Source organism: Carettochelys insculpta, chromosome 5, assembly GCF_033958435.1.
Source record: "Carettochelys insculpta isolate YL-2023 chromosome 5, ASM3395843v1, whole genome shotgun sequence".
Taxonomy (NCBI): Eukaryota; Metazoa; Chordata; order Testudines; family Carettochelyidae; genus Carettochelys; species Carettochelys insculpta.
The window spans coordinates 130,013,176-130,027,453 of record NC_134141.1 but is presented as its reverse complement, the minus strand read 5'-3'; the positions used below and the strand labels follow the sequence as shown (position 1 = coordinate 130,027,453).

General features: G+C 48.1%; 1 protein-coding gene across 2 annotated transcripts in view; it reads right to left on the bottom strand.

Moving 5' to 3' along the window:
- The window catches only part of ARHGEF39 (Rho guanine nucleotide exchange factor 39), a 63,609-nt gene that overhangs the window by 15,593 nt on the left and 33,738 nt on the right, over window positions 1-14,278 (bottom strand). For both annotated transcript variants that reach the window (XM_074994462.1, XM_074994463.1), the window contains exon 8: window positions 9,607-9,836. In XM_074994462.1, the coding sequence (XP_074850563.1) occupies window positions 9,607-9,836 (230 nt within the window). The remainder of the gene's footprint in view (window positions 1-9,606; window positions 9,837-14,278) is intronic.

Sequence of the window (14,278 nt, the reverse complement as noted above, 5' to 3'; positions counted from 1 at the left end):
TGCACGCCCGCTCGAGAAGCCGCGTAGCCCTCTTGCACAATTGCCTTAAGAATTGGCCTTTTATCCTCCAGAAGGAAGTCCATGAGGGCAGTAAGCTTGGAATAGTTGTCGAAATTGTGATTCAACAAATGAGCGGCATAGTTGGCCATGCAAAGCAACAGAGTAGAGGAGGAGTAAGCTTTTCTACCCAGAAGATCCAGCTTCTTTATGTCCTTGTCCAATCCCCCAGATTTGTACTGGGACGATTCGGACCTGTGTTGGGACGATTCAACCACTAGCGAGTTTGGCTGTGGATGACTAAATAGAAATTCCATACCGTTCGCAGGGACGAAGTACTTTTTGTCCGCTCTTTTGTTGGTAGGAGGAGCGGATGCTGGAGTCTGCCATATATTAGTGGCTGCCTCCATGATTGCATCGTCCAGAGGAATAGCAATTTTAGAAGAAGATGAGGCCTGAGGTTTTTAAGGAGTCTGTGGTGTTTCTCCTGCACCTCCGCCACTTGAATATCTTGGGATTGAGCTACTCGTTTGAACAGCTCCTGGAACTGTTTCAGGTCATCTGGGGGAGAAATGTCTCCAGGGACCACGGCCTCGTCTGGTGAGGATGAGGAGGTATCACTATGGTATGTCTCCTCCAATTCCTCTGGATCCTGGCTGTATTGATGTGATTGCCTTTGTGGAATTTCGAGGTGGGGTTCAATGCCTTTAGACCCAGCCTCTGATTGGGGAACTCGTGGCGTTTCCCCAGGTGGAAGCAGAACACTGTGGCGTTGAGGGGTAGTCGATGGGGATCCATAGTGAGACGTCGACCTCCTATGTTGACGCCCCGCATAATGATGGCGGTCGTAGCAACAGGGACAGGGGCCCGGCGATGGAGACCTGGACCATGACCCAAGGATGTAAGGGTGGTGCCTGGAATGTCGAGACCTCCGAGATGATACCGACGTACAAGGAGAGCCTCTGTGAGAAGACTCGTAGGGATCTCTGCTAGATGATGGAGAAAAGCGTGCAGATCCCTGGGATGGACTCCGAAGAAAAGGAGAAGGACGTCTGTGGCAGGCTGAAGGTGTTGCTGCCTGTCGAATCTCCGGTGGTGATCGTGGTGACAGAGGCAGCGCAATTACCTCAGGAGAGGGGCTGCGGTGCCTGGTCTTCGTTTTAGCCTTTATCCTCTCAGGTGGTCTTATCGGTGAACTTGGTACCGGAGCAGGTGTCATGCTGATTTCCACTGCTCCCGGTGCCGTTGTTGCCGGTGCCGTCGATCCCAGTGCCGATGTCCTCGGTGCCGTCGTCTCCGGTGCCTCCGGGGAAGTCTCGATTGGTGCCGCAGTAGCAGGTGCCGGACTGACTAGTGCCCGCATGGCTCTCGGTGCCGTCTCCCCGGTAGCTGCAGGGCCTTGAGTGGTTGCATGCGCCGCGGCTTTACCAGTGGAGGAAGCCAGCGTGCGCGGGCCCTTTGTTACACTCGTCCTGCTCCCAACAGTAAGGGGCAGGGATCGAGTAGGCGAGGCTCTTCTTTTCTTCTGCGCAGAGGAGGTCAAAGAGGCAGCCTTCCTCTTGTGCGATCCTGAAGAGCCCTCCGCATGCGTTGCCTCCGATGAGGCAGGCTGAAGTGCTTTGTCAACTAGCAGCATCTTCAGCCTCATTTCTCTATCTTTTCTAGCTCTGTTAGTCAACTTGGAACAACGGGAGCACTTCTGGGGAACGTGCGTCTCCCCGAGGCACCGTATGCATCTGCTATGGCCATCCGAAGCAGGCATGGCCTCCCAGCAAGATTCACACTTCTTAAAGGCGGGGGATGGCATTGTTAAAACTTAACTCTGAGTCCTTAGGTGCTAATAGCACACTTAACAGTCTGTTAGGTGATGTTAATAACTGTTGGCCTTTGAAGGCCGACAAACAAAAAACACCGGGCCCGCCCGAAGGCGGCTGCTGCGGTTTTAAGATAGTCTTTAGCTTTAAACAGCTTTTAACAGAGTAACTAACTATAATAACTATAGAACTGCTAACTATGAACTGTTAAAAACTATTAACACGAGAAAGAAAGAGAAAAATAAGATTTATCTGTCTCAGGCGTTGGAGCCGGAGAGGATTCCGTCTGCAGCCGTTAGTGGTTGAGAAGGAACTGGCAGGGACCGGATCGCACACGTGACCATAAGCGCGCGAAGAGCCGACACGCATCGGCGCATGCGCGACCCGACGGAGACTGCTGAAGATCTTCCGAGCTGCGGCGCCGGGGCGAGCCCGACACCTACTGTGGAGCACCCACGGGGACCACTCAAAGAAGAAGGTGGATTTAGTCATGGGCGGATCAGAAAGACTTCTTCGGATCACGCTTCAAACTTGCGCCGGTCCCGTCCACCTGATCAGCGCTTATGCTCCAACCCTATATGCCACACCAGAAGTAAAAGACAAGTTCTATGACATGCTGTAGCGCAAATACCTTCGGTGTGGGAAAAATGAATGACAATGGACAGCGTCTCCTTGAACTGTGCACGTACCACAATCCGTGCATCAGAAACACATTCTTCCAAACGAAGCCACAGTACAGAGTGTCGTGGAGACACCCATCCTCGAAGCACTGGCATCAACTAGACGTGGTCATCACTAGGCGTAATAACCTCAAAAACATCCTTCTGACACGCAGCTATCGTAGTGCTGACTGTGATACAGATCACTCGCTAGCTTGCTCCAAGCTCAAGCTGAGACCCAAGAAGCTATACCGCTCTAAACCTGCTGGAAGGCCCCGCATTGACACCAGAAAGACAGCAAACTCGGAGAAAGCTGAAAAGTTCAGAGAGACCCTGCAGGAAAATCTGTGCAGCGGCCCTGGGGGCACGATGCGACATCCAAATGGCAACATCTGAGGGATACAGTTTACAACACGGCCTTGTCGGTGTTTGGAAGAAGAGCTAGAAACACGAACGACTGGTTCGAAGCTAACTCCGATGAGATGATTCCAGTCATTGAAAAGAAGTGCGCTGCACTCCTGGAGTACAAACGCTCACCGAGCCAGAGTACCCAGCAAGCACTTAGAGAGGCCAGAAGAACAGTACAGCAGATAGCCAGGTGCTGTGCCAACAACCACTGGCTCCAGCTATGCAGCAGCATCCAGACCTGTGGCGACTTTGGTAATCTCAGAGGAATGTACAAGGGTATGAAGAAGACATTAGGACCCACCCAGAACAAGATGGCACCTCTGAAATCCAAATCTGGTGAAGTCATTGCTGACAAAGCCTAACAGATGGAGTGCTGGGTTGAGCACTACTCCGAGCTATACTCACGCAAGAACGTTGTGGTTGACGCAGCCCTCGAGCTCCTACCAGTAATAGATGAACTGGATCAAGAACCAACTGTGGATGAACTGAAGAGAGCCATTGACAGCATTGCAGCAGGAAAGGCCCCTGGTCAAGATCGTATACCACCAGAGGTAATCAAATGTGCTGTGGACACACTCCTGGAACCCCTACATGAGCTACTGTGCCTGTGCTGGAAAGAGGGTGTGGTTCCACAGGATATGCGCGACGCTAACATTGTAACCTTGTATAAGAACAAAGGAGACAGAAGCGACTGCAACAACTACCATGGAATCTCCCTCCTAAGCGTCACTGGTAAATTGTTCGCTCGCGTCATCCTTGGCAGACTCCAGAAGATTGCTGAGAGGGTGTATCCTGAATCGCAGTGCGGATTCCACGCAGAGAGGTCTACCGTTGACATGGTCTTCTCTCTAAGGCAGCTGCAGGAGAAGTGCAGGGAACAGAGGAAGCCACTCTACATAGCCTTCATCGACCTGACCAAGGCCTTTGACTTGGTCAGCAGGGATGGTCTGTTCAAACTGCTCCACAAGATAGGCTGTCCTCCACGGTTACTCAAGATGATCCAGTCGTTCCACGAAGACATGAGAGGAACCATCCAATATAACGGCACATTATCGGATGCTTTCAGAATCAGGAGCAGCGTCAAACAAGGATGCGTGCTTGCTCCAACATTGTTCGGGATTTTCTTCGCACTCCTCCTGAAGCACGCCTTTGGATCTTCAACAGAGGGCATCTTGCTGCACACAAGACCTGATGGGAAACTGTTTAATCTTGCAAGGCTGAAAGCTAAGTCTAAGGTGCGGGAAGTCCTCATCAGAGACATGCTGTTCGCAGACGATGCTGCTGTAGTGTCTCACACAGAAGACCAGCTTCAAAAACTGCTGGATCAGTTCTCCAAAGCGTGCAAGGACTTTGGGCTTACCATCAGCCTAAAGACGACAAACGTACTCGGTCAGGATGTTGCTGAATCCCCATCAATCAGCATTGACAACTATACGTTAGAGGTCATCCACAAGTTCGTTTACCTCGGGTCCATCATCACTGACACCCTGTCGTTGGAGTCTGAGCTAAACAGGAGGGTTGGAAAACCGGCCACAACTCTGTCCAGACTCAGCAAGAGAGTGTGGAATAACAACAAGCTGTACACTCACACCAAAATGCAAGTCTACAGAGCCTGCATCCTCAGCACCCTCCTTTATGGCAGCGAGACTTGGATCCTGTATGCCCGTCAGGAAAAGAGGCTGAACGTCTTCCACTTGCGCTGCCTCAGGCGCATCCTTGGAATATCATGGAAGGACAGAGTGACCAACACCGCCGTCCTCGAGCAACCTGGAATCCCAACCATGCACACCCTCCTCAGGCAGCGTCGACTCCGCTGGCTTGGCCACGTCCACAGGATGAATGATGGAAGGATTCCAAAAGACAGACATCCTGTATGGTGAGCAAGCCTCTGGCAAAAGACCTCCCGGACGCCCCTAGTTGTGCTACAAAGATGTCTGCAAGAGAGACCTCAGAGAGGTAGACATCGAGCTGGACAACTGGGAAGAACTAGCAGACGACCGCAGCAGATGGAGGCAGGGGTTACACAAGGGCCTTCAGAAGGGTGAGATGAAGATCAGACAGCTAGCAGAGGAGAAGCGAGCACACAGAAAGCACAATAAGGACTTGCCAGACACCCACTACATCTGCAAGAGATGCAGCAAGGACTGTCACTCTCGTGTGGGTCTTCATAGTCACAATAGACACTGTAAATGAAGTCCTCAATTGAAACTTTAAAGGGCGCAATCCATAGTCTATGCAGACTGAAGGATGCCTACTACTACTACTACTACTGATGCTATCAGTACCAGCCACCAGTTGGAGCCACCATCACCAGTATTCGAGAGGCTGGTGCCGCACTCAACGGTGTTGCATGCATCTGTGCTACAGGGAATGAAATGGCAGTCAAGAGATATAGTGCCCGGTACTATTGGTTCCATCGGCACATGGGATGTCACCCAGGGGAGGGGCGTCAAGGCCACTGGCACCAAAGATGAAGGAGTGCCAACTACTTATGTGGAGATTGGTGCCATTTGAGAGGCACAAGGTGCCTGCTCTAGTGCCACACCTGACAGCAGTATGGCATGGTAGCATCCAAATGGCAGAGACAAGTGAAATATCATCTTGATGAGACCTCTTGTGGCCTTAAAGGTATCGGGCGTTGACAAAAGAGCTCTCTCTTCTTCCAGCCAGTCTCCACACGAGGAGACTACAACTACTGAGCTTACCGATGGTGCCAGAGCTGATGGACCTGCAGGTAGGGTTGTTGCATGAGGATGCCCCTGCACTGGATGCACCCCACTGGGTTCTTTAAGTGGTGCCTTTACTGGCAACCTGCCCCTGTGCACCTTCTTCCTCTTTGCCAGCCCCAGGGACTGGGAGCAGTGCCTATGGCCAGAATGTTTTTTCAGGGCCAAGTCACACACCAATGCTGGGGCAGCTCACACCACAGATGCCAAGGATGGCTTTGGCACCGAGAGCTGCAGTGCCACCTTCATTAAGAGGAGTTTAAGGCAGTGGTCCTGCTCCTTCTTAGTCAAGAGATGAAAGCTACTAGATATAGGGCACTTGTCCATTTGGTGTCCCTCAGCAGACACTTCAAGCAGTCAGTATGAGGGTTGCCCCTGGGCATCAACTTCCCAAGGCTCATGCAAGTTCTGAGGCCTTGAGAGCCTGGCATGCCCTGAAGTCAGGGCCGACATAGGGAGGAACCCCCAGTAACACTAAATAACTACATACATAGCTAACTACAGAATTATAACTAACTATACCTCTAAACCCTTGTCCTCCAGAATATGTCACCCGGTGATCTGTGCCCCACTCCTGCTCTGGAACAGTAATGGCGACATTTCTTGTTGCAACAGGTGGAGAAGAGATTGATGAGGGGAGAGCCCCCATGTTGGAACAGTGAGCAGACTACTCCATTGTGGTGTTCCTGTTCATGATCCAGTGACAAGCATCCATTCAACAAATCCGCTGCAACATTGTTGAGCCTAGGTAAGTAAGATGCCACAAGCATGATGTTGTTCCAAATGCACCAATTCCAAAGTCTCATTGACTCCCTCCCTGGCAATTGATATAGTACATTGTCACCACATTGTCTGTTCTCATTTGGACCGTGGTACCCTGAATGTACTGAAGGAAATGTTGGCAGGCTCTGAGAACAGCCCTGAGTCCCAGCAGGTTGATATGCAGAAGGCATTCCTGAGGCAACCATCAGCCCTGAATGGAGAGGGTGTCCATGTGGGCTCCCCACACTAGTAAGGAGGTGTCCGTGGGTAATATGTCGGGAAGGTTGCCTGGGATGGAAGGGAACCCCAGATAAGAAACTTTCCCTGCTCTGCCACCATGGAAGAGATGAGAGTATATGAGGCGGAGGTATCACCAAGCAGTGAAGACTGGTGTGTACTGTTGTAAATGGTGATCACCCAACGTTGCAGTGAGTGAAAATGATGCCTGGCATGCTACACCACGAAAGTTGTAGCCACCATGTGGCCCATGAGTTTGAGCCATACCACTACTTGGACCATGAGACTGGTCATAAGGATGCTTATAGGTCTTGAATGACCTGGAATCTGTGAAGAGGCAGGTAAGCTCTTGCTGTAGTTGCATTGAATTGAGTACCAATGAACGCTAGATCCTGTATAGGTTGGGGGGTTGACTTCCTCTCATTTATGAGAAGGCCCAGAGAGTGAAAAACAGTCTTTGTAGTACGCACCATATGTACCACCTCTGTAGATGAGGATCCTTTTATTAAACAGTCATCTAGGTAGGGGAATATCACAACCCCCCAGCCACAATGGTATGCTGCCACCACTGCCAGAGTTTTGGATAACACTGGGGGCTGCAGAGAGCCCGAATGGGAGGACCGTGTATTGGAAATGGTCTGTCCTGACTGTGAACCAAAGGGACCATCTGTGAGCTGGGGGGGATGGTAACATGAAAGTAGCCGTTTTGGAGGTCAGAAGCAGCAAACTAACCATTGAGGTCCAAAATTGGGATTATTAAGGCCAGGGTCACCATTTTGAATTGCTGCTTCCACACATAGCAGTTCAGCACCAGCAGGTCTGGTATTGGTTTCCAATCACTGTTTTTCTTTTGCGTAAAGTAGAAATGGGAGTAGAAGCCTTTGCCCCTGAATTCGTCCAGAACTCACTCTACTGTTCCTAGGAATAAGAGATGGTTTACCTCCTCACAAAGCAAAGTCTCATGAGGAGGTCTCTGAAGAGGGATGGATAGGGTGGTGTGGAGGGTGCAGATGGATTTTACTCAGTAGTGATGGAGGCCCCTTGATGGAGAAAGGGCCTCAAGTGGTGGTGAAAAACCCCAGAAGGTTGGAGGGGAAAGCTGATGACGTTGCTGCTCTCAACCAGTAAGTCAAACTTGCTGTCTGTTTGACTGGGGGCCTTGAATATGTCCCCCTTGATTTCTACACCTCTGCGACCTCTGCTGAGCACAAAGATGATTATAGGGTTAATGGAACAGAGGGCTATAGAACCCTGCATCATAACATCTCTGATAAGGGTGGTATTGCCACCTCCTATACGGAGGGGTGTACATCCCCAAAGTGCATAGTGTTGTCCAAGAGTCTTTGCTAGAATGGAGAATTTCATCAGTATTTTCTGCAAATAACTTTTTCTTGTCAAAGCGAAGGTCTTCAACCTTACAGGTATGAAGCAAACTGCATTACTACAGCAGAAGCTGTTGCCCATGCTGCTGTGTCTGCTACCTCCAGGGCTATCTGGACTGCTGTTCTGGCTGCAGTACAGCCTTCTTTTACCACTGACTTAAGGATTGGCCACTTGGACTCCAGAAGGTAGTCTAAAAGAGACATCAGCTTAGCATAGTTATCAAAGTTGTGGTTAGAGAGGAGAGCCTTATTATTTGCTATCCGTAACAGCGCTGCTGAAGAATACTGTTTCCTCCAAAAGATGTCAAGTCGTTTGGTGTCCTTGTCTGCTGGTGCACCCCTAACTTGTGGTTTGTGTGATCTATGTAGTGCTGTGTCCGCTATGAACAAATTAGTTTGTAGATGTGTAAATACGAACTCCACCCTCCTTTGGGGGGCATGAAGGATTTCTTGTCTAGTTGTCTATTAGTAGGAAGGGCTGAGGCAGGGGTTTGCCATATTCCATCAGCAGCCTCCATAAGGTCGTCTTCTGCAGAAGTGGCTATTTTAGAGGACTGCACAGGATACAAGTTCTTTAGAAGCCAGCAACTTTTTTCCTGCAACTCAGCCATTTTTGAACCCCTGTGAGCTAGGCATTGCAAGCAGCTGGACCGCAATCCGGTTCACCAATCTGTTATGTAGCTACTTAATGGTATAACAATAGAAAAGCATCATCCACTGAAGTATTTGATCTGAACTTCACCTTTTAACTTTAACTGTAAAAACTTAAACAACGAACTTTAAATGTCAACTGTAAGTGTAATTCAAACCTCAACTGAAACTACCTTTTTTTTTTTTTAAAAAAAAAAAAGGATAACTAGCAATAGATTAACACGTGAAGTAAACTTAATGAGAACAAGAATGAAAATAGAGGATTTGAGTCTCTCAACATCAAACTCGTGGAGAGGCAGTAGGTTCTGTCTGCAGCCTGGGGTGGTTGAGAGGAACTGGATCGAGCCAGCCTGCACACATGGTCAAAAGAGCACAAATGGAACAACGCAGCAACCATGAATGCGCAGACTGACCAGATACAGCTTTGAAAAGTCTCCGATCTGCAGTGCCGGGATGAGTCCAGCACCTATAGTGGAGCACCCATGGGTACACTATGCAAAGTCAATCATTGAAAAGACTAGGGGGAGGAAAGAAAAGCAGCAATGAGGAGCTGCATTATTGGCAACAGTTGCAAAGCATCTAGCCACATGTTAGTTGGTAGGATTTCAGATGAACCAAGGCCCTAGTTACCATTCAATTGCCTTTTACTCACCATGGTCTCTTTGGGCCAGTTTGGAAATAGCCTCTCCATGGATATACTGGGGACAGAACAATGAGCAGGGGCCATGCTATCCATCAGAAATTAGGTCTTCATATTTATCATTACCACTATTTTTATCTTCTTTAGCCTGCTCCTCCTGCAGCAATTAAGAGACTCACCTTGACTCTCACCATCACTGCCTCAGCCACAGGGGTCAGTTACACCCAATATCCTCTCTCTTATTCATTCTATTTTAGATTAGGATGTTTGTGGAAGAGAAGGGGGAACAAGGCCTATTGAAGCGGCAGCCAAAAACTGAGAGAAACTTACACTGAGCAGCCCTCCCTGGCTCTGGGTGTGGCCAAACACCTTATCCACTGTGCATTGGCTAAGTGGATAGACAGCCTGGCAAGCAAACTTGTCCGAGTTCAGGGGATGTAGTGGATGGCATGGCTTCGTCGCAACCAAGATATCAGAGAAGAGGAAGAACATCTTACGCTTCACTTCTTCACCCTTTGTGGGCACCACCATGAGCCAGCCTTCTTGGATATACCAGCGTCCTGGTTTTGCAGGGAGAAAGCACAACTGTGAGATGGGACTCAGTGGTGAAAATGGCAAGATAACATCAATTGAAGGAATAAGTGGAATTATTCATACAGGTTACCGGGATTTAAGTAAGCCCACTGATGCGGGGGAGGGATCTAAGAGAGCAGTTGCCTAAGGGCCTCTCCATTCAAAGGGCCCCAGGACTCCCACCCACTGTTGCTATTGTGGCAGTAGCTTTAGCTCAAGCCCTTTAAATTGCCGACAAGAGTGCACAACACAGCACTCCAGACAGTGCTGAAGGCTGGCTGCCTCCAGCCCCACCCATCTGCCACCCAAGGGTCTGTCCCACCTTGCCCAGCTCAATGACACTGTGTGATAAAACCTCTGCTCAGTGTACAGAAAGTGCCGAGAAAAACATGCATAAAACTTGATATATGCATGTGGAATGGTATGAAATTATGCCATTATAAAAGTAACGGGACACCCCATACTGTGTTCAGATCTGTTCACCTCACTTCAAAAGGAATGTAACAGAAATAGAAGGGTTCAGAGCTAGACTGTTTACCTTAAAGAAAAGAAGACTAAGGGGGTGTAATGGAGAGATACAAAACAGAAAAGGGGATAGAAAAGGTAAGCAAGTATTTCTGTTCCTTATCTTTCATATCAAGGGAAAAGGCAGCAAAGCAACATGTATTTCAGGCACTGCATCATTAGCCTATGACACCTTACTGCCACAGAGGTGAAGAGCTTATTAGGATTTTTTTTCTTTTAAAAAGGTTAGGTCTCTAAGTACAGTAAGCAGGCCTGCCTGCAAAGGGGGCAATTGCCTCAAGGTCCAGAGCTCTGGGCCCTTTGAAACACAACGGCAGTGGTGGCCCACTCCTTTGCGTGGCTGTGAGTGGCAGGGTATGGGCAGTGCTAAGAGCTGACTTGCCCTAAGCCCCAACCATTCTGCGAGAGTGGAGCTGGATGCCCCCCGATCTTATCCTGGGGCCCACGGTGGCTGTCAGCCCTGCTGACAGTGAGAACATCTTCAGTGTTATTACAGTTTAATGTAAAATCAAAAGGGACATGATCCAGCCTAGCTCAGTACAAAGTAACCTCAAATTGTTGGAAATTAGGAAGAAACTTGCCCACGGATAGGTTACTCACAGATTTTTAATGCCAAAAGAGTCCACTGTGATCTAGTCTGACTTCCTACATGAAATAGACTTGAAAACTTCAGCAGCATTTTGTGAGTCAAGCCTATAACTTCTTGGTTAAAACTAGAATATATATCCTTTAGAAAAAGGCATGCAGTCTTCATGTAAAATCTTCAAATTACAAAGACTCTACCAGTGTATTTTGGCGTTGTTTTAACTGCTAATCACCCTCGCTCAACAGTTCTCTTTATTTCCATTTTTAATGTTTTGTTTCACCTTTAAGCCATCAGATATTCTCCCAATATTTGCCAGCTTGCAAAGTGGGAACTTTCTATATTTTTTACGAATCCCATATGTGCCCCAGTTTATCCTTTATTGTACACTGTTATCCAGTAAGCAGAAAATCTGGCTAGGAGACCTGGATATAGATACTGCCTAGCTATCTGGGCCTCAGTCTCCACATGAATGGAGCATCTGAAAAGACAATGGCAAATCCAAATCACCAGTATATTGACTCCTAGCAACCAAATGACCAAGCAGAAAGCTAAGCAACATTCTGCAGCTCAAGAACAAATAGGTATAGGTTGGCTGCTAAAAGGAGTTGAGGTTCTCATCTGAAGACTGAACAACCAGGTGCTAAGGCCAGGTCTACAATACAGACCCAAGTCAGTATAACCACATCACTCAGGTGCATGAAAAATCCACACTCGAGTGATCTAGTTACACTAACCTAACCCCACCATGTAGACAACATTAAATTGACAAGAGCTTCTGCTGTAGACATACGTATCCTCCTCATGGGAAGATGGATTAAATACACGACAGGAAAAGCTGTATTCCCAGCATAGTGGAATCTTCATTTAAATCGGGGGCAGGGGGCGCCAACCCATGGGTCTTTGAGCAGTAAAACATGGCTCCTGCTTGGAGCCACGCGCTGGGAGTGCCATCCACCACTCTGCACATGTGCTCCAGCACTTGGACGGAGAAGCACATGGTGGTGGCAATGGCTCCAGTGAGTTTCCAGCATCGAGTTTGAGGTGGGTATTGGGAGTGCCTGGCTCTGGGGAAGGGCACTGAGCTAGAGTGGGAAGGGGGTGGGAATTCCCGTCTCTGGGGGAAGGGTGGAAGATTGGGTCATAGCAGCAAGCTGGGGTGCCTGCTTCTAGAAGAGGGGAGGGGGATTAGGTTAGAGCAGTGTGGGTGAGGGTAGGGATACCTGGCTCTGGGGGAGGGGGAGGGCACTGAGCCATATATATATTTATTTTTTATCTAGCTATCTGGATACATAAAAATAAATATATAATATGTGGCTCTTTGTACGCTATCTATGGCTCTTAGTCCCTAATTTGTTGGCCACCCATGATTTATATGCAACAGCAGCATACTTGTATCACTACAGCTGCACTGGTGCAGCATTTTAAGTGTAGACCTGTCCTGTCAGATCTTGAAAAATGAGATTCACTACAGCTTAACTATAGTGGCTTACGTTTTAACTTTTGTTTCTCTATGCTAACCTAAGGACTTCCTGTGCTGTATTCCAGTTCACTAATGAACCTGTTTTGACAAGCTGTTTCCGTGTTACTGCAGATGCTTTATGAGGTGCATTAATCCCTGAAGACTGTACAAGTCCCTACCAGAAATCTACCTCAGTTGCACTCACTGTACAATGCTCATATTTTGAAGCAGAATCCCAGAAGTACAGTCTAACTAGGTGGTGAGGCCCCATGACTTACCCCAGAAAAAAAGAGAGCTGGGAGTTTCTGGCACAATGGAGGGACTTTTCCAAGAGACTGATAGGGGCATATTATTGATCCTGGGAATCCATGATGTCCCCCAACAGGCATTTTTCCCCCGTTTAGGTATTTTTTAGATCAAACTTTATCTTACAGAAGAAAAAGTTGAGAGACTTAGGGAGTTTGTTATAAGGCAGATTTCCCAGTTCTCAAATTCTTTAACCGCCTCTCTGAACCTTCTGCAATTTTTTCCAACGTGCTTTCCAAAGAACTGACACCAGAACTGGACACAGTAGTCCAGTAGTGTCCTCTGTTCTTGTGTTTATATGACCAAGAAGTGCATTTTCCTAGTGGAATACTGTGAATACAACTGCTGCATTCTGTTGTTTATCTACAATGACCTTCAAAGGTGGAACTGACAAAGGGAATGTAGGTGTTACAATACTTTTGTCACTTGCTGCCAAGTGGAATTTACAGTCCTATGTTACACACCTTGGCTCCCTAGACAATGCATGGATAGTGTTAGGGCCTAAGAATGGGACTCACAAAAGCCAACATGCTGAATCAGGAACCATCAAAGCTAGCCAACAGTAAATGACAGAGGGGGCAAGGCTTTGGTCATGGTGCCAAAGTCCTTTGGAGGGATGGAGCTTAAATTCAGGCCACAAGGCAGCACCTCCCTCTACTTGGGAATCACAGTCATAAACTCTCTCCTGGAGTTAGGTGCTTAAGTCAAATCAATCCCTTTTCAAGAAAAATTAAAAGCGAAGAAAATGAAGAGAAGGAATTGGAACTTGACTCTCCCAAGCAATTTCACTGTGTTTGAATGCATTTAAGATTCCAGAAATGTCACTCTGAAGCCTAAAATGACTGTTGAGTCATTGTTAAATGAATAAAGCCACTACAAATATGGTTGTAAGCTTACACTGTTCAAAATACCACCACTCTGAACTAGCATGGTTTGTTATCCTCCAGTTTATAAGTTCCCAAACATTTTTTATTTATCAATTACACCAGTGCGGTAAACAGCTATATCATGGCTGTAGCTATGCCACGCCAAAAATCCTAGACCAGCAATGGGCAACCAAGCTGAGTGGGACACATGAGCTGTTCTTCATTTCAGTGGGCTGCAGGTGGGCAAACTGTGGCCCACTGGGTTTCAAGGGTCTGGGGCAAGTTAGATTTACAAAAAGTCAGGGATGGTAACAGGCCCCTCTGTGACTGGGCTTGATGACCTCTCATGTTCCCTTCCAGTTCTACAAGATGTATATATTTCCATGTTTCAATCTGTACACTGCAAAAAAGTGCTGGGAGGGAGGAGGTGGCACAGTCAAGTGCAGGGCTCCAGAGTCATAGTGAAAGAGAGTCACGGGGGTCAGGACTGCAAGTGGAACCTCAGTGGGTCACAGGCTGCTGCAGCCCACTGAGGTGGAGGTAGGCCACTCACCACACGACTGTCCATCGCTGTTATTGAGTGTCAACTGCGAGTGCCGTTAACCTCCACTTCCAGGTAATTAAAAGATTGTGAAACCACCCAGGCAGCCCAACTCTCTCAAGGCCAACCAGTCACCTCTTCCATTC